Source organism: Chinchilla lanigera, unplaced genomic scaffold (assembly GCF_000276665.1).
Source record: "Chinchilla lanigera isolate Chin_1 unplaced genomic scaffold, ChiLan1.0 scaffold00007, whole genome shotgun sequence".
NCBI lineage: Eukaryota > Metazoa > Chordata > Mammalia > Rodentia > Chinchillidae > Chinchilla > Chinchilla lanigera.
This window is the reverse complement of record NW_004955408.1, coordinates 3,768,336-3,795,043: the sequence shown is the minus strand read 5'-3', so window position 1 is coordinate 3,795,043 and position 26,708 is coordinate 3,768,336. Positions and strand designations below refer to the sequence as shown.

The following is a 26,708-nucleotide window of genomic DNA, read 5'->3' as shown; positions in this document are numbered from 1 at the left end:
GAGCTCACTTTGTAGCCCAGGCTGGTCTTGAACTTACAATGATCCTCCTGCCTCAGCCTCCGAGTGCTGGGATTACAGGCGTGCACCATTACACTCGGCTTATTATACATCTTGAATGCACATTTCCCTCTTGTGCTCCTTTTAAATTCTGACTTTAAGAAGAAATTTCTCCAATTAAATAAACTGATTTCTTAAATCACTCTATAGTTTCTTAGGCTAAAGAAATAGTACTTTCTGATAAAGGCCTGAGTTGCCCAGAAGAGAAACCAAACCTACTTTCCCATTGACTTCTGGCTGGTCTGTAGGACAGTCTCCATTTGGAAGTGAGTGCCTCAGAGCCGGTGTGCAGCTCAGCGGAGGTGCACTTGCCCAGCACGTGTGAGGCTCTGGGTTCGATCCCAGTCTCTCTCTCTCTCTCTCTCTCTCTCTCTCTCACACACACACACACACACACACACACACACACACACAGGCAAAGCACCTGGGCAAGAATCACCCCCTGCAGCAGACCATTACCAGTTGGATCCCACTTGCCGTATATGCTTGTTTTCCTGGTAACCAGCTCTCTCTGGCTCACATGAAGGCCGGTTAGTGCCTGTGTGCCATTGCTCCAGTCTGCCCTTGGCCCATGGGACTCACCAAGGTAAACGAAGTAGGGAGACAGGATGCTGCCAAGGCGCGACGCCGTGGAGCTGACCCCCACCCCCATGTTTCTGACCACCGTGGGGTAGAGCTCCGCTGTGTACACGTAGACCATGGAGAAGGCAGCAGTGATGCCAAACTTGCCCACCATCACCAGGACTGTAGCCAAGTAATACAAGTCTGGAAAGGCAACGGAGAGAAAGTAGGCGCAGGCAGCAACTCCAGGTAAGCCACTGTTGAGCGTTTCATTGCTGTTCTGCCTAAAACAAACATTTTCCTCCCCAGTCGTTTGGGAGGAGGTGTGTTTTGGTTATTCTCTGTAACTTCCTGAGCTACAGGACTATAGCTAGGATTCCCAAGTGATTACTTAAAAGAGACTGGGACCCCTGGCTGTGTAAGGAAAGCATTTTCCTTAACCTAAAGGCCACCACAGCAAACTCCCTACAGCCCAATCAGCCTGCCTTCCAGCGCGAAAGTCATTACGGAGGTGTCTGCCGGGCAGTCAGCACGCACCGCACAACCTCATACTGCGGGAACTGGCGGAACTCACTAACGACTTTTGGATGAATGCAGAATTCAACTCTAACTCACGCTTTCACTTTAGTCAAGCCTCAGGAAATTCACAGACCATGCAGAACCGGCCTATCCTTCTTGCTGGCCAACGAGGAGACCTGAGTGACTGGAGCGTCACTCTGAGAGCTCAGGTGTGAAACCTCTCATTCACGCCCAGGCCCCTGCCATGTCTCCTGTGGTCTGCAGAGGGATCCCTGCTGGACGGGCCCCAGAGCGATTACCAGAGGCCCCTGAATCCCTGGGAGCACTACAGACTCTGGGCACAGTGCTGGACAGCTGAGGGCCATCCACTGTTCTAGAAGTTGGCAGGAAGGGCTCCTCTCACTAACCTGTGCGATACCAAAACAATTCAGAAAGAAAACCCTGTCTGTGGCCTCTGCAAACTTCCCTTCCTCTCTCCTCCTTCAGCTCTTACTAGTGCTTTCTCTCCTCAAGCTGCCAGGCTCACTCGCTGTCAGGTTTCTGCCTTTCTTATCTCTCCTTCTGGAGATGTTTTCCCAGATGTCAAGGCTTTGTGTCACTTCGTGTTCTTTTGTGCTCAACTTCCCCCTGTTCAGGGACACAGTCAGGAGCCCTTCCATGACACTAGCTCCCTACTCCCCCTTATTTTTATTCATAGAAGGTAACATAATCTGAAAAACGGTGAGCATTTTCTATTTGCTTGTTTGTTGTCTGTTTTCTCACTAGAACGTGAGCTTCATGAGGCCTGTGGTTTTGCCTGACTGGTTTACTTCTGTGTCATCAGCACCAAGCCCAGCGCCTATCCCACGGCAGGCACTCCACAGCTATTGGCTGAACAAATAATAAGAGAGGGCCAGGAGAGAAAGTAATGGGGCTGTTTCTCTATTTCCCCCTTATTCTGGAAGGGAAAACAAGTATGAACGTATGAACTGAGGTCTAGAGTAAAATGAACCCACACCCCCAGGGGTGTTCTTTCTCACTCCTCCCATGCCCAAAACAAAGAATGTTCTGGTCTCATGAAGCACTTTCTCTTGAACTTTTAGGCCAAGAATGCATATAGGAGGAGGACTTTGAGGGGCTTGGTTTTGTTCTCTTTACTAATTAAGACAGCCTAATGCAGAGTCAGTGCCTCAGTGAAGATCCTGGACTGTGGATGCAACACGGTCCCTACCTGGGGGCACCAGCTGCACGAAGAGAAGGACGCTGCCACCCAGGAAGAGAGCAGTGGCCAAGGAATAGCGCCGGGGCACATACTGCAGCAGCAGCCAGGCTAACAGGTATGCTGGGACTTCAACCACGGCAGAAAGGAAGCAGTTCACGTAGATGTCTCCATACAGGTTAGGAGTATCGAGGGAAAGTCCAAAGTAGCCCACTGATATGGTCATCCTGAAATGAAGTGCGGGAGAAAGCTAGGGAAGCAGTATTTGTAGCTCCCAACCTGCCCAACTTAGAAAATGCAATAATCTGGGGCAAGTTCTAAGCTACTCCCTAAGCACAGTGTAGGAAAGCAGCATGTTTAACCCTAAGCCTTACTTCTCTGAATAAAAGATAGGCCCGAGCCCAGGTGGTATATGTAAATTCTGTGTCAGTGTACTTTCAGAGCGTCCATGTACCAAGTATCCCAGCGAAAGGGCTTATGTAATTCTGATAGATTTATCTCACTAAAAAAAATTCTGGCCTGCCTTTCAGAATTAACAATTCTAAGATGCAGCATTTACAGATGCTTGCTCCCCTATTCTCTGAACCTCCCCAAATCCAGCAACTACAGAAGGAGACTGAGTATGCATAAGTTAGCAAACACAAAATAAGGCACAACATTACATCAAACATTTGGAGAAAGACCCCCAGCAGGCGGTGGTGACCAGCCAGGAAGAGGCTAGTCAAAGGCAGCTGACACTGGCCCCATGTCATCTCGTCTACATGCCCCCCAGTGTGCCTGGGTCCTGTCCCCAGCAGTATTCTGTTGATGACTCACGCTCTTCTGCACGCCAGACCTTTATGGATTAGACTGTTTTTGACTTAGCTACAGGTTGAAAACACAGTTGATACAAGGAAGGAAAAGAGTAGATCATGCTCTGGGAATTCCAGAGCGGGAAGGACAGCCTGGGTGAACCATAGAGGGGGTGACTCACCGAAGAACAGCAAGTCTGAGGTGCAGGCTACATGCTGGTCCTGTCTTGTGGCAGACTCAAAGAGCGGTGCACTGCCCTGAGGTACCCCGGGTCATTCCTTGGAAATGGGTGACTCATGGTACCCTCTGGGTATTGGATGGCTGCCCGACCGGCTGAGTTCAGTGGTAAGGACTCTGAGAGAAGCCTCTTCTCACTCACCTCCTCACCTCTCACTCAGCAGGCTTGGGTACTCTCCTACAATCCCAGGGCTCCGGCCACTAAGCAAAGCTACCCAAGCACTCGGACATGCCTTCTTCTTCCTGGTAACTTACAGATTCGTTCCTGTATTTTGTGAAATGCCTTGTAAGAAGGAATCTGGACAGGAAGCGGCCCTGACTTGGCCCTGACTCCAGGACAGTCTCTGAACATCCCAGATGGAACATGTCCATAAACTTCTCAGCAGCTTTTGCAGCCTACAGGATAGGGTACCTCTACTCAGATCCTTCTTAAGGCCTCCCCTGCCTACCTTAGTCACTGTCTGTGCCTAGATGGAAGGACATGAGGGACAGAAACAACTAAGCAAGGACCCAAAGTGAGCAGTGATTCACCTTCAGACCTGATGAGCGCCCCAAAAATCCCTGGTTCCCCAAATCATCTACAATAGTTATATTCTCCTTTTCTGAGGGTCCATCGCATTAAGAATTGTGACAGGCCCATTTATTCATCCACGGCAAGACACATCCTTTCATTTGTGAAACGTGGGCTCCCTTTCACTTTGGGTTTGAGCTATGTCTGTAAGCGAAGCCCAACAGCCATTTCTAGAAGCTTGCCTGGAAGCCTCAGGTGGGTCTTACATACCACAGAATTATGGACATGATAGTGACGATTCGGATATTCCGGGTGCGGATCAGATCCAGAATGTGGTGGGACTGCTGCTTCTTGGAACTTAGGTCTTGTAGCTGTAGAGACAATATGATATGGGAAGGAGGAAGGGCTGGAGACTCGAGTATACGAGAACATACCCGAACCCGGCCATCTCTGCGATCTTCTCAGAGTTAGGGAGTGTTTGGGGTTCTCCCCTGAAAAGAACAATAAGCACAGTGACTTTATTTTGGGGCTGCCAAAGGTTTCCCCAGACCTGTCAATAACAAATCAGAGAATGAGAACGAGGGGAGCAGGGAGGTGACAAGTCCCTCAAAGAGCACAGCAAAGGCGCGGGGGCCAGGCGGACAGCTCCCTCACTGCACCCACCCGGCCCAGCGTCGGCAGCCACATTCCAGGGAGCCCTCTAGGCCTTCCTTCCAGGGCTGGCTGCCTTCCCTGTGGGTCAGAGAGAGAAACAGGCTGCACAGTTTACTGATCCGACATCTACAAAGAATGAATGTTTTGAGTCCTCATACTAAATAGTTATTGGTCTACTTCCAGGGGAAAAAAATTAAAATTGAAAAACAGGAAAATTGACCTGAGCTTCACCCAGAGTAACTTCCTATGAAATTCAGCACAGCCCAGGCCATTAATAAACTGCATGTCTAAACATACTGATGTTGCTCTCTTAAGCAAACGCAGCTTTGGAGCTTGTTTTTCCCAAGTTAGCAGTTCAACAAAAGGTCAGCTTTAGACTTAAAGGATCCCCTGAAATAGCCTCATTTCCTCAAAGACACCAATGAGGTTTATGGGTTCACCCAGACTGACCCCTCACTTATCAGCCACTGAAGCCACCTCACTTAAAAGCCCTGTCTGCCGCACCCCTACCCTGCCCTTGTGCTGCAGGGCCCTTCCTGGTATGTGCTGAGTGACAGCGGTTGAGAAGCTACACTTCAGTGGGAGGGCAGCAGGACTCTCAGTAGCCACTGGCCTCCAGGCTGGTTCCTCTGTCCAAAGCCTCAAGCCTGCAGCTCTTCTCTGAATGAGAAGATAGCAGAGATGGCTGGACTGTCTCTAACACGCCTGTTGTCACACATCAGCATGACTCCTCACGGCTGTTCCAACAGCCAGCTCCTTATCTTCCCATCAGACTAGAGACGTATTCCCGAAGCCTATCAGCCAGCATTTACAGCTTCTAACCTCTTCTTATAGTCCTGAGCCAGGAAAAAGTGCCTGCTGCAGAAAGGGTAGAAGGAGAGGGAACAGAGGTACAAGAACCAGCAACCAGACAGAGCCAAGAAATTACTCATGGTGTGTAAGAGTCGGGCTTGCAGGGAGGGGTGGGGACAGAAGGAAGAGGTGGACCTCAGGAAGGAGGTGGCTCCAACGTACGGTGACAACCAACCGCTGGAGGGCAAAAAGGGACTGAATGCTGGTGCGTTATATCTTATGTGCTAGAGTATCTTTTAAAATTTTGAGTTGTGCATGTGTGCGTATGCTCGTGCGTGTGTGCGTGCTCATGCATGTGTGCTAACTGGGATTAAACCCTGCGGTACTCTACCACTAAATTATATCCCTAGCTCTTTTAATTTTTTGAGACAGGGTCTTGCCAACTTGAACTTACAATCCTCCTGCCTCAACCTCTCCAGTACTAGGATGATAGGTGTGTGTCCTAGCACCCAGCTGACTTCTCCCTGCTTGGGGAGCGCTGGAGCTCAGGCAGAGCAAGGGCTGGACCCCGGCAGTAGGGAAGACTTGAGAGCTATGTGCTGCTGCCCTCAAATCAGGGCCAGCGCGCCCTGCCCCCAGCCAGTTCCCACATGGTGCTTACCTCACTCGGGTCAAAGATGGTGGAGGGTGCCACAATCCCATTCATTTTGGCAGCCTTGCGGATGATTATTTCTGCCTCCTCAAATCGCCCCTGAGAGATGAGCCACCGGGGGGACTCTGGGATGAACCTAGAAGTACAAGTACATTCCCAGTGAGGCCTTCTGCCCAATAGATGAGGTACAGCACAAGTCAAAGTAGAAAATGAGGTTGTAGATCCAGAGCCAGGTTTGTGGAATGTCTGTTCACAAGCCAGAAGCCCAGAGATGGCCCATACCCGGTAATGACCTGAGTGTGACTCTGGAGCACCTGCAGGGCACAAACCTGGGGGCCTACCCTGGCTGAGGGGATCCTGCACTAGCTGCCTACTGTGGAATCTCCAGCGATGGTGCCCCCTGCTGGGTTCCAGGAAACATCTGCAACAGGGGCTTTGGAAGACTGCTTCCCATGAAGGGCTCTACCCACCCAGAACCTGCTACACCCTCTCCCTGTCCCTGGCATCCACAGAAACTTCTGTGCTGCCCTCTTCTGTTTTTTCCTCACTTCTGCCTACCCTGATTTAGCCAACAGACCTGCAATCACTTGAGTGCTCTCTTTTGGAGCTCCTCTTCTCCTAATGCTCGTGGCGTGAAGCCTCAGCCACACGCAGTTAGAAGCAGAGCTTCAGTTTTGCCCTGAGACCTGCCCAGAGCTTTACTGTCTTGTCCTGAGATCTGGAGGTCACAATGGACCCTGCCTTCTCACAGCTACTTCTTCCTCTCTCTGCACTCAGATCAACCTGGCACAGGGATGAGAACATGTCTGCGGATGTCTTGTGATTCCCTTTTGTTTGGTTCTACTGAGGGTGGAGAGACATTCTGAAACAATTTACAATAATCTACGCTTCCTGTCTCTGGGAGCTCTAACGGGGATTTGAGGGCTGCTGCTGCCCTCTAGTGAAACCAGACAGAAGCTATCCTGCTGGAAGGTAGCACCAGGCATACTCACCACCACAGCGCCACGCACAACACCCCGGGCAGAGTCAGCGCCAGCAGCAGCATCCGCCAGTCTCTGATGAAGTAAGCTATCAGTGGCAGCAACATGAAGCCAAATGCAAAAAATATGCACACTCCTAGTGTGGCGAATACAATACGAACTGACTTGCCAAGGATTTCTGTTCCTGTTCAAAACAAGGGAGGTGTCAAGTGAGCACTTTAATTTGAGTTATTTCCTTATTAACCTTGCATGGCATCACTTTCAACGTACAGACAAGAAGGCAGTCAGAATTATCTTTATGCTCCCAAGACCAGGGTAGTGGTTGGATGTGAATCCAGTCCAGTCTAACCATGTCCTGGGGTTGCTTCCCTGAAGCTCTCAACCCTTCAGCAACAGCTCAGCACTTTCCTGAGCCACACGCTCACAGCCCATACTGGGGCCCCTTGCAAATTCCTATCAGGGAGAACTTATTAGGGCGGAAGCTATTACTGCAGCTATTATCCTTGGAGGAAAAAGATGCTCTATAAACCGTGAAAAGAAAAAATAACCCTCTCCACAATAAAACTCAAAGAACCCAGAGACTATCAGCTAGTCAGACTCCTCCAGACAATGAGACTGACACCTCAGAGAGAACAGGCTGGCACATCTGAGCCAGAGCCTGCTGTGTCCTTGGGATTGAACCTGAAGCCACGCAAATGCTGGTGTGTTATATGTTATGTGCTAGAGTATCTTTTAAAATTTTGTGCATGTGTGCGTATGCTCGTGCGTGTGTGCGTGCTCATGCACGTGTGCTAACTGGGATTAAACCCTGCGGTACTCTACCTGTTCCTGCCCAACTATTCTCTTTCATAGACGTCACTGGCCACAACGCCCTGCAGTTCTCTTCCTGGGGAGCCTGTCCACCATAGCCTTTACTCCTCACAGCGTACCCCCCTCTTTGCCAGCTACCTCAACAGGAGTAGAATTTTTTAAATGGATGATCTCTGGTGAAGTAAAATGGCTTCAAGTACTAATAAGATCAAGATTCCACACCTCAGAGGCCAGAAAAGCAGAAATCAGATGTCAGGCTATGGTGCTACTGGGACCCAAGGCTGGTCACGCGTCTGGCTCAGTTTCCCTCCTAATAAATTGGGTTCATCAGGAAGCTTTAGCCAGAGGTGCTGGAAATCACCCAGAACCCGCAGGGCATCAGAGGTGCCTCCAGAAAGGTGGGTGGCAGGATGATGGTGAAACACAGGATCAAGTACTCAACTCCAACTGGATGGCCATACCCAGGACAAATGCTGCCACGTAGTTGGAGATCTGGCCCATGCCGACAAGGACAAAGAGTACTGTGAACATCTCGAAGTTTTTTGAGAAGACCTGCAGTAAGCTGAAACCAGTCTGCATCCCCATGGTCACAAACAGCACGTTCTTCCGACCAAACCTGGGAAGGAAAGGAGAGTCACAGAGAGCCAGCTGGGAAAGGCAGCAAGAACGGGCTCCACCAAGAGGGGCTTTCCCCAGCCCCACTCAGGGAGGGCTCACAGTGTCACCAGGGTACCCAGAGCCAGGACAGTCCCAGCTTCCCAGCCCCCAGTGTCCCTCCCCACTCCCACGCGGAAGGAATATACTTGCAGCCTGGGTACCAAAAGACAGCGCCACCATTATGGTAGTATCTGCAGCAGATTAAACCATATCACCTATGCTTAAATCTATACATTCACAGTGATAGTTCAAAAACTATTAGTCAACTTTGGAGGATGACAGAGAAACAATTCACTGTTAATGAAGACTGATAAATAAAGGGAAAGAAGCATTCATCTTGACTTCCCATTATAAACAATGTGAAGAGCAACCAATAAAGCTGGGAAGAATCATTTATAAAAAGTATTTTAAATATTAAATGAAAAGTGATAAAATTAGAATACTGCCGTTTTATAGCTCCCCTCCCAGGAGTCAACAGTCTGAGACACCGGGAATAAACGACTGCTAACATCATGAAGAGACAGATGCTGTGCTGCCTAAGGGACTGACTCTGAATGAGTGTCTACATCCAGCTGCCCATCTGCAAGCAGTGCAGAGAAAACAGGAATATGCTGTACTGCGCCCGAAATGCAGTCAGCAAAGTCCACAGTAGGAAATTACATAGGTAGAGAGCCCAGCATTCTTCAAAAGATAAAATTTCAGGCAAAAAAAGGGATGGAAGGAAAATCCATAGCTTAAAGTAGACTAGGGCCAGGGATGGAGCTCCAAGGAAGTGCACTTGTTTAGCATTCACCAAGCTCTAGGTTCAATTCTCTACCTCACAAAAATAAAGTACATTAAAAGACATCAAAATTTTTAGTTGGTAAGACTAAATTTGTGTCTAAAGATGCACATTAGGATGATGAAAGTATAAAAAAATAGTCCTGACCTCCATAACCCTGAATGATGAAATCTGACAGATCAAAATCCCTAAAGTCTAAAAATCTCACGTGACCAAAATCCTGAAAATATCATTCTGGAAAAAAATTTTTTAAAAAATTATTTAAAATACATTAATTTACATTTTTAAAGAAGAGGTGAAAAACATAAAAACAGCAAAAATATTAAAAAACAAAAACATTTCATATGCAGTGATATACAATAACACACTTTTTGCAAGCATAAACACTCAGCAACAGTCACATGTGCATAACAATTACAAGCAAAGCATATTCAAAGAAATAAGTCAAAAAGTAAAACGTATACACAAATATGGCTGGTAATTATGCACACGGCTTTATGATTGGAGTCACTTAAAATATTGTGATGGGTAATCTAAGTCTTTTCCTTCTTGATGCTAGAAATCAAATTCAGGCAGGGCCTGATGCATGCTAGGCAAGTGGCCTACTGAGCAAATGTACTGAGCTACATTTCCAGCCCAAAACTCTAAGTCCTTTGATGAGAGCAATTGAAAACCCTGATGTATTGCTGTTGTATATGTAGTTTTCCAAGGAGCTGAGACCACAAGAAGTTGTATCTTTCACAAATGCAGAGGTACTAAACATCTTTTCATTTATTAGCTTTCCAGCAGTTTTACTTCCATGCACAATGTTTACACAAAATAGTGTGATAAGGCACTTTCATGGAGTCGAGTTTGATAAAGTACAGAAAAGGAATTAGAACTCTCTAAATGTCTTTACACAGTCTAAGTCTCCAGTATTGGAAATGATGCAAAGATGAAATAAATAGCATGAAGAGTTGTAAAAAATAATGCTGGCAATTTAAAATACTGGAGTGAGGGAGGGTGTAGATCAGAGATAGGTTGTATGCTTAAGTATCCTCAAGGTCCTGGGTTAAATTCCCAGCACCAAAAGAATAAATAAAATAGCTGGGGAAAAAACTTTGCAAAGAAGAAGACACAAATAAATGAAAAAGAAAACAACATATAAAAGAGTGTATTACAGGCTGAGGATGTAGCTTAGTATGCACATGAAGCCTAGCATATCCAAGGCCCTGGGTTCTATCCCCAGCAACCCCAGAAATTTGTATTACAGAGATAATAGGTAATCAATTACACAATCATTATTGTTTGAAGTCTTGCTCATGATAAGTAGCTCCTTTTTTTGTTTTAGGGAATGGCTTTTCTTGGAGAACAAACACATTCACACTAAATTTCTACATACAGCTCTCCCTCCAGGTCCATTCAGACGTACACACTAGTCTCTTCATAAAACACCTTCACAGAAAACCCCCGATAATCCAGTACGGGGTTTCCAGGCTTCACTGCATTGAACATGGTGCAACTACCCCGTGCACAATGAAAAATGCACGAATCCCTTCCCCAGAATGAGGCTTTCTACTCCTCTTACTTAGCATTTTTTCCACTAGGAATTTAGCTTCTAGGATTTCAACATTCAGGATTTTAATCTTTCAGGATTTAGATTTAGGGATTATGGTCTTAGAGATGATGTCTTTTGGGATTACGATCCTACTGGCAAGGAAGTGAGTAGTGTCGGGAGTCAGGTTAGTGGCTACGCGTGGCGAGGGAGCGTGTGGGGGTTGTAACTGGGATGGGCACACAGACCGAGCTTCTTGGTAGACAGCAGAGTTCATTGCATGGCTTGGTGGTGGTTATAAGATTTCCTTGGGTTAACTCATAAATCACACATTTGTTCTGTGTGGTTTTCTATATCTACACTTAGTAATTTTTTGAATTTTTTTGTTTCTTTTAAAGAAAGTACCACAAACAGGAGGAGTAAGGTGATCTAGTGGTAAGCAGTAACTGCAGTTTCAATCTGGCCAAAGCTGGCCGAAACCTTCCTTCAGGGACACTTACTGAACGTGTATTATCCTAGGTGTGGAGAAGGACATTCTTTCATTAGAATGCATTGAGGAAACAATGATTTATTTATTATTTCTTAGAGTTTCTTAAGATAAGTCTTTATTATACAGCCCAGATTAACCTTGAATTTACAATCCTCCTGTCTCAGCCTCTTGAGTACTGGGATTACAGGCATGTCTTAGATTACATGTGGAGAAGGATAATCCTTTGATTATCCTTGCTAAAAACCATTTGGTATCTGCCTGTTTGTATTAGCTACGCCCTTGGTTTTTGCTCAATAAAAGGTGACTGAAATTGGTATTCGAGGCTGCAGTCCAAGAGGCTGTACGCCCCCTGATCCCAGAACTTTGTCTCTCTTGTTTTTCTTGTTTCTCTTACTTTTCTTTTCATCCACAAGCACCTCATTCTCCAGACCTGTCACACTGGACAGAACGACACCTAGGTATTAGGGTTTTCAGTAAAATTTTAAAAACGATGCTCAGATATGAAATGGTACACTGATGAGACCCAAAGAAAAAGCCAGTGTGGACAACAGGGGATTGAGACCATAGGAACCAAGCTTTCAAAGACACCCTCAGTCTAGTGGAGGAGACCAGCATTAATGCTATGACAGAACTTATTTAGCAATTTGCCATGTGTAAGGATGCCAAGTCACGGGAACCAGGGTAATGTAAAGCTGTCACCTGAGTCAGCCCGCACCATTGAGACAGAGTCCTGGGGGTGGGGCAGGGACTTTAGACACTGAGAAGAGCACACACCACTGTGACTGGAAGCAGTATGGAGAACCTGGAGCTGGTGGAGCTGGCACTGCCTGTGCAATAGGAGGGGAATCAGCCCCCAAACTGCACAAGGCCTTTCAGCTGCGTGAGTTTGTTTTTCCTCAATGCAAGTTTGTGTTGCTATTTGTGTTTTGAATGTCACAACTCAGGGAGGGGGTGCTACTGACCTCTGTTAAGTAGAAGCCAGAGATGTTGGTAAATATTCTGAAATGGCCAGGGTAACCCCCGACCACAAAGCAACATTAGGGCTGAGGTTGAGAAAGCCAGGTCTAGAAGGAAACTTCCATTCCACCTGCACTGCTGTACCAAGGGGGCTCCACGTGCTGACTAAGGGGTGGGCTACAAGGCAGACTGGCACGACCTCCGCCCGCCTCTTTCCCAAGCATTCCCTTGGATGCTAAAGAAGGAAAGGTCCCCTAGCCCTGGGCAGTCAGGGGTTGGGACCAGAAATGCCTACTTTTTAAAGTCCATTGACCAAATGATAAACACATACCTGTCTACCAAAACAGGAAACACTGGTCTATCTCTTCCAAGTGCTGTGCCTCCCATAATTAATAAAGATAACTCAATAATGTCAGATAAAAGGCTTTGGCAACCCAGGGTTGTTTTAATTACTCTTAAACTTCAGACTTCATAATATGGTAGAAAGAAGGCCAAATAAACCTTTGTCCCATATAAAAAGTTCCTGCTGATACCGTAGATAACAGTTAAGGGCATGAATCTACAGCTCTTAGGTGATTCACATGGCTTAGGTTTTAGAATTAGCTTCCTTAGAGCTGATAAGATGAGAAGCTTCCATTCCACAGAGCCTTGCACCGCCATGGGAGTGCAGCAGAGTTCAAGGAGGGGCGGTGCAGCCGCAGTCAGGACTGTCATACTATTTTGCTATTTCATTTATTGAACTTCAACGACCCTACTTAAAAGAATGTTCTGCTGCCAAAATTTTTTAAAAGATTTGAAACACACTATGTATGCCAGCCTTTCTGTAGGCCAAGAAGATTCTCAACACGCTCCTAAATCTTGTTTCCACTGTTTCTGTGGAAGTAATCCTTCTGCAACATAAACATTTTCCTTGCGTGATTATGGTGTGACATGATAAACAGGTTCATAAGCTGGCCCATTAAGATCCACTTCACCCACGACGCATCTGACTCAGGGAAACATATTGAGTTTCCACTCTGAACCTGGAGCACCTCCTCATTTTGCACACCAGTGCAACTCCTCTGAGCCTTGGCTGCCGCTCTCCCTAGGACAGGACGCCCCCTCTCCATGTGGAGGCCTCTGAGCTCAGTCCTGTCCCTCCCCTTCTCCTGCTCGCTCTTCCCCGGCCATCTTGTCCACATCTGAGGCTTGGATGTGGGTTCTACACGGCTAACAATTCTCAAATCTGCTTCTCCAGCCTGAATCTCTCACAGAGCACCATATCCATATATCTAGCCACATAACTGATTTCTCAACATAAGGGTCCCATCCCCCCAAATTTGGTATGTTCCAACTTAAATCAACATCTTCTCTGCAAATAAGGTTCTTTGCTAGCATTCTCTGTCTTAGAGAAGGGTATCATCTTTCAGTGAGTTAAGGAGACCCAAAACCTTTAATGGTACTGGGGATAAATCCAGAGAGCACTGTGCTACATCTCTAGCCAGCCAGCCAACCTGCCTGTCTGCCTATCTATCCATCCATGTACCTGTGTATCAACTGACTGGATCTCATTAAGTTCCTTAGGCTAATTATTATTATTATTATTATTATTATTATTTCTGTCTTTTTGAGACAGGGTCATGCTATACAGTTCACGCTGGCCTTGAGCTCACTTTGTAGCCCAGGCTGGTCTTGAACTCACAACGATCCTCCTGCCTCAGTCTCCCAAGTACTGGGATTACAGCTGTGCACCACCACGTCCAGCCTGGCTACTTATTATTGTTGAGACAGGGTCTCATTAAATTGCCCAGGCTGACCTCAAACTTGAAATCCTCCTGCTTCAGCCTCCCAAATAGCTGGGATTATAGGCATGTGGCATTACTCTTGCTTCACTTCCCACTTGTACCCCATCAGCAAGCAAATCCTGTTGATTTTACCCCTACCATTTTTCTCCATTTCTGCTAACCTCACTATAGGCCAAATCACCACCATCCTTTGCATGAACTACTACGAAACTCATCTCTTCACATCTCTTCAATCCTTTCTCCACAAGGTTGTCACATCACCTCTTAAAAAATACAAATCTGGCTGGGTATGGTGCATGCCTGTACTATCATTATGCCGGGAGGCTGAAGCAGCAGGATTACCAAATTTGAGCCTAGCCTGGGTAACTTAGCCACTTAGTGAGACCTTGGCTAAAAACCAACAAAAAACCACAAACAAAGAAAAGAAAAACAGAAGACTGTACAGGTCAGTGTGAAGACCATGGGTCTACCACTTAGTGCTGGGGGTGAAAAAAAAAGCACAAAACTGCCATCACACTCCTATTTTATAAATTCTCAATGGCTCAACGATGAGGCCCAAATTCCTCCTTATGGTCTTCTGTGCCCTCTCCCGTTCTGTGTGCACCTCTGTCTACCTCAAGGTCCTCATCTCTACTACGTGGGACTCTGTGTTCCTAAGCTTCCCTTCTAGGCTTTAGTATGTGACATTCTACCTGCCCAGAAGGCTTTTCTCGCCACCCTTTGAGCTGCCTCATTTCACCTTCCCGCGCTTGGCTCACGGCTCACATCTCAGGGACGCCCTCCTGACTTCCGGCTAGATGCTCCCATAGCGCTTTGTATTTCTCTATATTACTTTCCATGGCCAACGATAATTGCTTTCTAATCAGTTGTTGAATACACTGTGCCTTGCCCTTACAGAAGGCAAGTTCTAGGAGAACAGGGACTGCAAGTATTAGTTGACACAAAGTGGAGGAGCCAGCTGTCTGGGGTCCACACCCTATCTGCCCTAATCTGCCACTTGCCAGCCCTGTAACTTTGGGCCTGTGACCTAACCTCCACGTTTCATTCTCCCCGCTTATAAGATGGGAAAATGTATTTGGGGGAGGCCAGTGCTGGGTGTTGAACTCAAGGGGTTTAAATCTTAAATATCCCTCAAAAGCTCGTGTGTTTAAGGCTGGGGGTTTGGTGGAGCGGTGTTCAGAGCGGTGTTTGGTGGAGCGGGGTTTGGTGGAGCTGGAAGGTGACTGGAATACAAAGGCTCTTATTTCATCAGTGGATTAATCCATGTGGCTTTATGTACTTGGGGAAGGGGCTTTGTTATAAAAGTGAGCTCCCTTTGAGCTTCCTGGCTGCCACGAGGTGAGCACCTTTTGTTGTACCAACCCTCAGGCCCAGAAACAATGGACCCAAGCGACCATAACCTGAAACATGTGAAACTGTCAGCCAAAATAAATCCTTCCTCCTCTAAGTTGATTTTCCCCAGGCATTCTGTCATAACAGTGAGAAGCTAACATATTCCATTATAGGGTTATGAGGTTTTTTAAAAACTGTACAGTACTTATAACAATGAGTAACACGTATTTTAAGTACTGCATATTTGTTAAATCAATATAAGTAAATAATTGATACCTGCTATGAGATTAAAGATCCAGGGAAGCAAAGGCCTTCTCCCCACAAGAGTAAGTATCTCATGGCCTACTGAGCTCTAATACTTACTGGTGACTACGGGAATTTTCCTGTTTTTAGTCACTACAAGACACTTTCCAGAAATGCACATTGTTATGGTTTGTGTCTGCATGTCCCCGCAAAGCCTCGTGCAGTCATGGGGTGGGCTTCTAGAGTTTATAACTGACTGATGGTCCAGTGTTGGAATTATGGATGTGAGTGCTACACCTGCCCTGGGTTGGGTAGTTTCCATACAATGTAAGGGAGGGAAAGAGGCTGCTTGCCACTGCTCCCCCCTTTTGCTCTTGTTGCTTTTTGCTGTTTTCTACCGCCATGAACTGTTGCCCTCTGCCATGTGCCACCCTGCCTTGGAGCCAGGTGATTATAGACTGACACTTCTACAAACTGTGAGCTAAATAAACCTTTCCTTACTTAAATCTGGGCGTCAGGTATTTTGTCTCAGCAATGCGAGAAAAGTAACCAAGACACACATATTGAATTTTTCTGTCGTAACAGTGGGAAGCTGACTTATTCCCATTGAAAAAATGTGACAATAATGCACAGGTGTCAGTTATGACACAGTGGCATCCCTCTAGCTTCCCTAGACACAGGATAAAGTGTCTTTGTTCCTTAGGAGAGTGATGTTCTCATTCCGACTTCCATGAGTCCCCAACCAGCGTGCTGGAACTCCTCTCCACTGGGTGAGCTACGGATTATGTGGTGTCCTTTCTGTGCCACTGTGGCCAAGGACTTGCTGAATGCCACTCTTCCTATCTCAGGCTTCCATGACAGACCCTGAAACACCAGGATAGGAAGATACAACATAATGGAACACTTTATGAGAACTTCATGAAAACTAGCTCCAAAAAAGAGGGCTTACACACCATCTCTACTATTTTCATGTAATTTCAAGTGTTTCTGGGTTTTCTAAACCATTGATGGACCTTAAATGAAAAGCTTTGGAACTGCTGGGCATAGTGGAGTATGCCTGTAATCTCAGGACTTGGGAGGCTGAGGCAACAGGATCACCTCATGTTTGGCAAGTCTGAGGCTAGCACGTGTGAAATCCTAGCTTCAATTCCCAATACTCAAAAAAAACCACCAAAAAACAAACTACCTGTGATTTAGCTAAGGGGCCTCAGCCTGGTGGAGATAAAGAGTTCTGCTCCTTATAGCTCTGAGGAGTAGTGAGATCTCTTCTTATTTGCATAGAAAATGCTGGTCTTCTTGGGAATACAGAGGTGCTCTCTGTGGTACTACCTACAGATCTACAAAGCAGGGAATGCACTTGTATGCATGGTATCAACCTCTCCCACATTCGAGGACACGAGAGTGCTGTGTTCACTTGGGGAAGGTGAGCCATCAAGTGCAGAGGTAACAGTGACATAGTGCCTGATTACTGCATCATGACTGCAGCTGGCTTGGACAGCTCAGCTTTCTTTACTCAGCAAGAATTAAGGAGCAAGGTGAGAGATCCTTGGGCATAAAGTTTATACTGGGCACGGTTTCCTCTCCCATTAAAGTGCAAGGCCCTGGTCTGAGAGAACACTACTGATGAAGTCAAGGCCAGACACCTGCTTCTTGCTCAGGGCTGGGGATTGCAGCTGCAGGAGACAGACACCTTACCTGTCTGAGAGCTGCCCCGAAATGAAGCAGCCCAACAGCACACCCACAAAAAACAGGGACATGCTGAGCGGGGTCTTCCAGTCGTCCTTACACACCAGGTTCCACTGTAAGAGGAGCAAAAGGATGTATCACTCACTTCTTTTTGGAGAAGGTTTTAAATTTAAAAACTGAAATCAGAATATCCTGCATCCCTGCTAGGTGTACGAATTCAATTTCACAGGTAATGGCTCACTTGGGCAGGCTGCCTCTCCACCCCCATCCTGTTTTTCAGAGACTGGGGCCCTTTGCCTTGCTTCTTTTTTTTTTTTTTTTTTTTTTTTTGGTTTTTCTCCGGTACTGGGAACCGAACTCACGACCTTGTGCTTGCCAGGCAGGCACTTTGCCGCTGAGCTAAATCCCCAGCCCTGCCTTGCTTCTGTTTCGAGGAAGGGAAACAGGCAGGAAACAGTGTCCTCCCCACATACTGACCTCCCGTGAACAAGGCCTCTCGTGCTCACACCTAAGAATGTGTGAAGGAGCTATTCCCGTAGCTATGGAACCGAAGGATGCCCTTACTCAGTGGAGTTTAAGAAGCCAAAGCACCCAGCAAGGCTGGAAATGAGGCCAGAGGTCCAAAGGTAAACCATACGGACCTGGGGCTGGGGATATAGCTCAGTGGCATAAGCGCCTGCCTGGCAAGTGCAAGGTTGTGAGTTCAATCCCCTGTACCGCATAAAAACAAAAACAAAAACAAAAACAAAAACAAACCATATGGACCTGCTTCTTCAGCTCTGCTCAGGCCCCTCCTGGGCCAATGACCCCTAGTCCTTCTTGCAACATTCAGGGCTAGAATCCCTGATACTGCACAACAACAGTACTAGGCCCAGTTAAGACTGAGAGCTCTGTGCTAGAAGTCAGGAAACTGGGTTTATTTATTTTGGAGAAGCTCGACTTTTTAATAGGACATAAAGTATCATGGGTTCTTCTGGTTGGAAAGGAAAAACGCCAGTGAAGGGGCTTGTCTTTGTTCTCTTCTGCCTCTCTCAGACAGGCCTATTTACACCATTGAGTCCATCTGCAAGACTTCATAACATCAACTTCAGTCCCTTTCCCAGAGACCAGCACACGATCAGGCTGTGGTCTCAACGGGGTCATTATATGCCTCCTTTCTGGAAGGGAATCAGGCAGACTGGGAGAAAACTTTGGGGGATCACAAGAGAAGCAAATGCTTGGATGGAGGGACATACTGTGTATCAACGGTCCATGGGTTCACTTTTATGCCACCCCAGCCTGGGAACTATGACACCATCCTGAACTTCAAAATCATCCTGTCCCACCCACAGCTGCCATCATGATTACTTTCCCTTGGAGACCAGGTATAGTGAGCCCAGAACTTGGAGGATGATGGATTCATCAAAGGATGTCCTACAACTTCCTGATGAACAAGTAGAATATGATCTTCTAAGTACATAATTAACAAATTTTTAAATGTTAATCGTAACATATTTCACACACTCAAGAGCAGAAGATAACAGAAGTTATTTTGTACCCTTCATGCTATTTCACACCTGTGAACATTTTGCCATTATAGCTGGAGATTAAGCAGCAATGCAGGGTTACAGATGACAGCTGACTTGTCCACCCCATCCGATCCTATCCTCTTCTCTTGGTAGAAGGAGACACTGTCTTAAAATAGCTCTGTATCCTTTCTACACAATTTTTTCCAGGTTAATAGAACAGAGGATGATTCTGACGGCCAAGCTACCTGCTGCTTTAAAGCTTTGTGGTGGTGCCTGCTGCACTGCGATCTGACTAGCTGAGACTGATGCCAAGGGTGACTGCAAAAGGAGCAGCAACCAGCTGTGAGCCAGAGGGATCTGTATCCCCATTTGAGCACTATATAAGTTAATAGTCTTGTAAACTGATTTTTAGGAGGCTCTAGAGCACATCCAGACAGATAGGGTAGAGCAGACACAACTCCAGAAGTACTGTTTTGGGGTGGAGCCCTCCCTCCATTCTCGGATCACATGGCATAAGGAAACGAAGCCTTAAATTCCGTTCTAGTGTTAACTGCTTGTCTAATCCCAGACAAGTCCGACACCCTGCTTTAAGTTTTCTTTCTGTAAAACAGAGATTGGAATGTGGAACGGTTGCCCTGTTCAAGATTCCAGCACCTAATATGTGGTTCCAGGAGGAGCATGAGGAAGCAGTTAGACACTCAGACACCCAGCCTAAAAAAAGAGCCAACAGAAGCAGGAAAGCCAACTCAGGAAACTCTGCGATACCCAGGAAAATGTTTCCCAGAAGAGAGACTGTGCAGAGTAGTGAGTGACATTTTTGGACTTCTGCAGCACCCCCATCCTGAGTACACAAGCCCTGCCTGCTTGGCCTGCCCTCCATAGAGCCTGCTGGCTCCCCAGTAACCAACAGAGATGGGGGTGTGCAGCTCCCCAGAACAACGCATCTCTGCCAGGCCACTGACAAGGAAAAGCAAGTCTGCTTTTCTGATCTGCGAGGCCATGCACACAGCCTCTGGGCACCTGTCCGAGGCAGCGGGGGGCAGCCCTCTGGCTGGACAGAAAGAACCCCGGCAGCCCACACGGTTCACTCAGGCATGCTGCAGACTCTATGTTGGAACAAACATGCACCTGATAGGCTAAATGGGATGCGATCCCAACCCAGGGAAGAACTGGGGGGTATCCAACTCCCAAATCTGGGGGAAGCCCAGACTGGCAGGAGTCGAGGACACTGAGCACAACGGCTGCTACACTCAGGCTGCTGCAGCCTTCCTACTCGAGCAGCTTCAGCAGCCCCAGCACCCAGATGCGCCTGCTCTGGCAGGTGGAGAGGACTCTGAGTACAGCCCCTTCCACCAGAACTGTCAGAGCCAGGACTGGGAGTGGTGGGGAGACAGAGCCAAGAGAATCAATGATGGGTGTCAGGCTGAGCTGCAGGGCCGGCTCGTGGCTGCTGCCACTCTATTACCTCTGCAGTGACAAAGATGAAATGATGAATAAAAGGCCAGCAGGTGTTTTTCAGCAGGTCTTTCAATGCGAGTTGGAGGATCATATGGCTGAGTTAGACAAGAATACTACATGGGTTTCTGCAGTGAGTCCCGGGGTCTGCCGTGACCCCAGCTGGGTTTCCCCAAAACAAGCCTCCAGGAAACTCTACACTGGCAAGGCTGAAACTAGGTCAGGCCACTGTTCAGAGGACAAGTGACTGTAGTGCCCATCGTGAGACAGGCCTTGGGGGATCTGGGGTTCTGCACCCCCTCTCTCTGCCCTTGGGCCAGCTTGTTCTTAGTCTGGGCAAGTGTGTAACTCCTTGGAGGAACCGTGCCCACTATCTATAAAGTCCCTGACAATGCAGGGCCTGGCTCTGGGCCCTCTGAAAGGACACATGCATGGACACTTCTTTCCTACTGTCCGCCGGGGGTCTGTGAGTAGGGTCATGAAAGGTGATAGGTTTCAAAAATTAACATAAGGGCAGGCAAGGAATCAGTCCCACCTAGCCAGTCCATCCACTTAAGTGTATTTCTTTTTTAAAATTGGTACATTTTAGATATACATAATGATCACATTCATCATAGAGAATTTGTACCTATGATTTTTCCCATTCTCCTACCCTCCCTTCAACCCCTCCTCCCCTCCCCATTTACAAATGCTTTGTTTCTATTTTTCCTTCTTTTCTCTTTTACTCTTCTTTCCTTTCTCCCTCCCCCTCCCTTACGCCCCTCCCCATTTGAACATTTTCTTCCTATTTCACAATATCCAATATACATTTTGGTCCTTATTTACACTTTTGATTTTCACACCAGAGAAATAATGTGGTATTTACAGGTGTCCGATTTATTTCACTTAAGAGTATGGTCTCAAGGTGCATCTATTTACCCAAGCTTAACCTTCTGTATGGGACTTAACTATATTTCAATAGGTTCTAGGTCTTGGCTTGAATCCTCCTTAGGAGGGAAGGGATGAGAAGACCATAGAGTCTAGGCTAAGTACCCTACTTAATGAGTTAACATCTGGTGTTCCTGTACTGAGCTCCTGGCTCCCCATCTATGACTAAAATAGCCACAGACCTGCTTATTGATGTCTCTTCTTGGCATATAAGATGGGTTATACTGGCTGAGGACAGCAGATATCAATGTTAAAAGTAAATGTATGGGCTTAAAATTTAGATCATAAGTCTAGCATCATTACCTAGGTGATCTGTGAAAGCAGGTCCAACCTGAAAGAACACAGAAGAAACTCTGGCAAAGGGCCTGGCCTCACTGTCTTCCTGCTCAGAAACGTGCCTTCCCGAAGAGATGTCTTCCAAGGTGCACAGGTATGTGTGTCAAAGCTTTCCAAACTGCACACTTTACATCTGTCCAGGTTCTTGATAGCATTTATCTGCCTTGATACAGTTGATAAACTTTTTTAAAAAGAGGAACTGTCTTTTGGATCTTGTGCATAACTGGAACAGCTTTTCAGCTATGGGATGTAGAGAGAAGACATAGTTCCCTGGGACTAAATGTTCTTACCCATGAACTGCCTGTTAGGGAAAAGAGTTAGGATATGTGCCCATAAGGTGATAGTTCTTCCCTGAGGTGCACTTAGTCTGTCCGCATCAGTGGTCAAGTACACCCGTAGGCACCATGTGTTACTGAAGGCTACGTATTCCCACATACATTTCATCCCGCATCCCACTACTGTTAATGGTGCTCCCTCACTGGGCATGGTGCCACAAGTCTATATAGCTCTAGCTACTAAGCTGAGGGAGGGGGATTGTTTGAGCAGGAATTCAAGGCAAGCATGGGCAAAATGGCAAGACCCAATCTCAAAATGAAATACATTTAATGAAGACTGCTGGGGCAAGAGACTGTTGCCCCAACACTGCTGGGGCATAGAGAGGAGATATTGGCTACCATATCCTCTACAAGTGTATGGAGAGAGAGCTCAGGAGCTGTTTGATACATAGCGGAGTGAGTAAATGGATTAACAAAAGGACCACCACCCTTCAGCATCATAGTATAAATGAATTTAATATTAGTTAGCTTACAAATAGGCAGCTAGCTAGAGAAAGGGCCTGAGCTGGGGGATCAGCCACATTGCTAAGAATTAAAATAAGAATAAGCAATAAGACTAGGACTTACAGGGAGGAGGTCATCAGGCAACATGGGGTACAGCCCCTCTCTACTAAATTCTACTTAAAAATGCAGAACCATCAGTTTCTTAGTTTCCTTTAAACTCTGCATGCTGAGTAAGGAGCTGAGAGAGCCTGAATTGCAACTGGTCATTTTAAACCCAGAGAGCTGCCTATGATAGGTGATCACTAAACAAACGAGCAATACTTGTGCTCCCCTTATCCATAAGAAGTTCTGGACCGAGGGGCTGCATGGTACCTCACTTTCTGGGAACCTTCCTGGATGCCCATCTTCTTCTTATATTCCCAATAAACACTTCCCCTTTAACTTCCTTTCTGTCTACGATTTCATTCTTCAACTTCCTGAGACAATGGACTTGGTTTATATGATGACAGCTGTTTCACAATAGCATCTTTACAGCTTGATCCTTGCCCTTGGATGCCTAAAGTCCAGACGAACCTTGCATTTCAATCTACAGATTAAATTCCTTTTATGACTCCCTGCCTTGTGCCAACTGTCAGAACTTGGACTCAGCATGATGGTTCTAAGCCAGGTAGTGCAGAGCAGGCCTCAATCTGACCTCATGGCCAGATGTGTCTACTACAACTGTGTATGCACAAGGGACCACACAGCCCAGCAAGTGGTTTGTCTAGTTTGTTATGCTGCTGCAAAGGCACAGATGAGGGTCTGTGCTTCCCCTGAGAGAAGTCAGCAAAGGTACAAGAGCACGGCACAGGTTCTGAGTCACTCTGGTCTCCTTAGGCCACGGTTAGCCCTGCCCTGCCTCCCAGGACGCTGAGGCTTTCCATGCAGACAAAGTAGCGGATGACAGTGTGGCTCTCCTATCCACCAGGAATATGGACACTTGGATAAAACTGATTTTAAAAAAAGCTAGTCCATGACAAGAGGGAGTAAACAAGAATCCCACCAAGGACTAGGGAGGGGCTTCTGAAAAGCAGAGACAGGCAGGAAGCAAGACTGCCTAAGCCTTAATTTAGAGGCCAGAAGCCTTACAAGTTACTGAGGGTACCTTTCTGCCTGCATGCTGGGCTGGTGTCTATGGCAAAACCAAAGAACAGGTACTCCAGCAACCTGAGAAATCACCCAGGTTTCCAGAGAAGGGGGCAGTCTTGGTCTTCAAAGCACTGCAGGTTGGGCTGGATGACTGTCTAGTGCCCAGGGATGACAGAGTGGCCAAAGGAGAGGCCAGCCAAGAAGCGTGTGGATCACTGAGGTAGTCCTGAAACACAGGCACACAAACCCCTTTCACTTCTTTTTGCCAACCTTGATGTCTTGTTCCAGAGACACACAGTACCACATTCTAGTCAAATGGGTAGGGAATCACATTTCCTTGAAAGATGCCTGTAAATTCTTTTTGGGTCCCTCCCAAGTTTCCCTTTTGTGAATTAAACTACTCATTTTTCTTTAGTTTTTAAACTTTTGGGATTTCCTAAGTTATTCATTAACCCATTCAGTTCAAATTTTCCTGAGTGGAAAATCCCCCTGCATTGTGTTAGAAATGAAGGGAGATGCAAAGACCCCAAAGTTTGGTGCTACATGTATGTACTTTAACCTAAAAAAAAAAAAAGAAAAAATCAAACAGAAGACCTGACGATTTAGCTCTGTGTCAAAAAATATGAACAGGAATTCAGTACCAGTGTACTTACAAACATCTCTATGCTTGATTTGGGGCAGAGGGCAGGCTTGGAGACACCTAGCAGGCACAGAACAAGCTGCAGTGATTAACAAGCCAAGTCTAGGTCAAACAAAACGGGCTTTAGAAAAAGTCATCAGAATGTTGATGCGGCACTTTCCAGTGGTGACTGTTCACCTGAGAGGAACACGTAGACTTGAACTTTAAGTCAGGCATTCCATCCCCAAACAAAGGGCTAAGTAAAGTATTAATCTTGCCTCCCTGCAAAGACTGACAACCTGTAAGTGGGTAAAAGGGCACACAGCTCTTACAAAACTGCTAAGATAGCTGAATAAAATCTGAACCTAATTAAAAAGAGACCGACTTTGGCAGTAAGGTCAGGTCAGAGGGTTGAGATACTTCCTGTTCAACTGGCGTTCGGGAGATCATCAATGCCACCATCACTCTCTGCAGAAAGCAGGATGGGCACAAAGAACTAAGTGCAGGTGACTACAGGAAGCTGGAGAATCCTAAATGTCAGGGCAAACCCCGCAAGACGCCAGGAGCTGCTTCTGAGTTCACACCTTCCCCTTCTTTGAGCAGCCACAAGCAGAATTTGTAGGAACTTCTATGTCCCAAAGTGTCATCTTCTCTGTGCTCTCTGCTTGAAATCCCTGGGATAGCCTCTTCTTTCACAGTTCTCACTGTGTCACAGTTCTCACTGTGAAGGTTCTCACAAGAAGGCAGCAGACTCACTCTGGAGGCTAGAAGCCAGGATTTGGGGCAACTGAAAGTTCCCATTCTCTACGGATGTAAAGCACAAGGTTGACTCCTACTGTTCCTCTTCTGTCAAGGAACGACGCTTCAGGACACTAGAAGGACGTCACTAGATAAGAAATCCCAGCGGGGCTCAGGTCATACTCCTACTACTTGTATGTGCAGTAAGTAGGCAGGTACAGTGCTAGGGACACCCAACGTTCAGACATACAGAGAAAATATGGGTGCACACGGTGTGTCTCTTGGGGCAGCTCAGACTCTACCTTTGAAAGGTGACAGTCCCCTTCGGCAGGCCTTCAAAGCTCCTGGAGGGGATGACAGTACCCACCTCCAGCAGCATTTGACGCCACGCCAGAGCCCCGGGCTTCTTACATTCCTTCCCTCCTGCCCTCCTCACACAGTTTCTTTTCTTTTTTTTTTTTCCTCCGGTACCGGGAACCGAACTCACAACCTTGTGCTTGCCAGGCAGGCGCTTTGCCGCTGAGCTAAATCCCCAGCCCCCTCACACAGTTTCTTGCTGTTGCACCTGGGCCTCTAGCTCAACACCACGGACTCTGTGAGAGGCCTCCTCCTCCAGGAAGCCACCCCTACCCAGCTAACCTCTACTCCTGACACTCAGCGAACCACCCAATGCCTAATGAGGGTTCTTACCACTGCCCTGCTTACTCGCTCGTGCTAAGACTCCAGAGAGTTAGTGTCAGTGCCTAACCAAGTCCCCAAACATCCACATGACCATTAGCATCATGTCATACACTCAGCTTGAATGACTGCAGAATCACTGGGGGGCAAAGCCACCCAAGACGAAAATTCCAGGGGCTGGAGAATAAGAAAGGTTGTCCCCGCTCTCTACAAACTAAGGTTGTATGCTTCAACTAAATCTGGCCAGTGACCTTCCCTCAAATATCCCAGGAGACACTCCAGGATCCTCACATGCACCGATTCATGTAAGAGGACAACTGACCATGGGAAAAAGGAAAGCAATTCCTCACAAGGTGTGACCGGGTTGTTTTGCGGGGATGAGGTGTAGGATGAGGTGTAGCAACTAGAGAAAGGAGAGAAGATAGTTCTATGCTTCTTTTAACTTTAACAGTTCTGGAAGGAGGAGTATTTCCTTTTTTCTCAAAAGATGCTAAGAGGCTTGAGGAAAATGGTGAAGTCCCTTGGTCCACGTCCTGGCTTTTCTCCTCATCTGTCCCACCACCATCTAGAGAAAGATCAGCCACTCGGGTCTTAGAGTACCTCCCAGGCTGCCGGAGCCTTTTGGGCTCCACTCCAGTGTGGAGCCAACCTGCGCTGTGAGAAACACACTCGCTGGGTCACCTTAGGGACCGAGCCACTTGGCGCAAGGATGCCCATCACTGGAGCGCTCGCTGGGTGTTGGGTGAGCGGCGAGTGACAGCGTCAGGCGCGCACCCGGGAGGGTGCAAGGACCGCGACGGTCCCTCCTCGCCACCAGACCCCGAGACGGGCTGCCACGCACCTCGGTCACGATGGTGGACTGGAAGACGTCCTGGCTGAACTCCCAGCCATCCAGGCAGCTCTCCTGCTCCAGCTGCCCCAGGTCCACGTCGCGGCCCGGCTCCAGCCCGAGCGCGGAGAAGTTGGCGACGGCGGCGAGCCGGTAGCGGCTGCAGCTGTCGGGCACCTCGCGGCCGTCGCGCAGCAGCAGCGGGACGCTGTGGTTGCGCCAGGCGCTGCTCAGGTTCGCGGCGTCCGGAACCCGGCAGCGGTGCTCGGGGGTCCCCGCCAGGAACACGACTGACATCCCGTTGAAGCCGTTGGGGATGATGCTGGCGCTGAGCAGGAAGAAGATGAGGCGCTGGAAGGGCCCCCACTCGCCCAGGAAGGCGGTCACCTCCTCGTAGTCCCGCATGCCGCCCCCGCGGGACGCGCGCGCGTGCAGCCGGCCCGGGACCGCACCCGCAGACCGTCGTCTGCTCGTGCAGGCTCGA

General features: G+C 47.5%; 1 protein-coding gene across 1 annotated transcript in view; it reads right to left on the bottom strand.

Annotated features, from left to right (window-relative positions):
• The window catches only part of LOC102028162 (solute carrier family 22 member 5), a gene marked incomplete at its 5' end in the record, with an annotated part of 30,986 nt that extends 4,356 nt beyond the window's left edge, over nucleotides 1–26,630 (bottom strand). The window contains 8 exon segments of the mRNA XM_005376099.2: nucleotides 640–822; nucleotides 2,348–2,562; nucleotides 4,146–4,246; nucleotides 5,983–6,109; nucleotides 6,966–7,137; nucleotides 8,225–8,379; nucleotides 17,237–17,340; nucleotides 26,237–26,630. Of these exon segments, the coding sequence (XP_005376156.1) occupies nucleotides 640–822; nucleotides 2,348–2,562; nucleotides 4,146–4,246; nucleotides 5,983–6,109; nucleotides 6,966–7,137; nucleotides 8,225–8,379; nucleotides 17,237–17,340; nucleotides 26,237–26,629 (1,450 nt within the window).
• Between the last annotated feature and the right edge of the window lie 78 nt (nucleotides 26,631–26,708).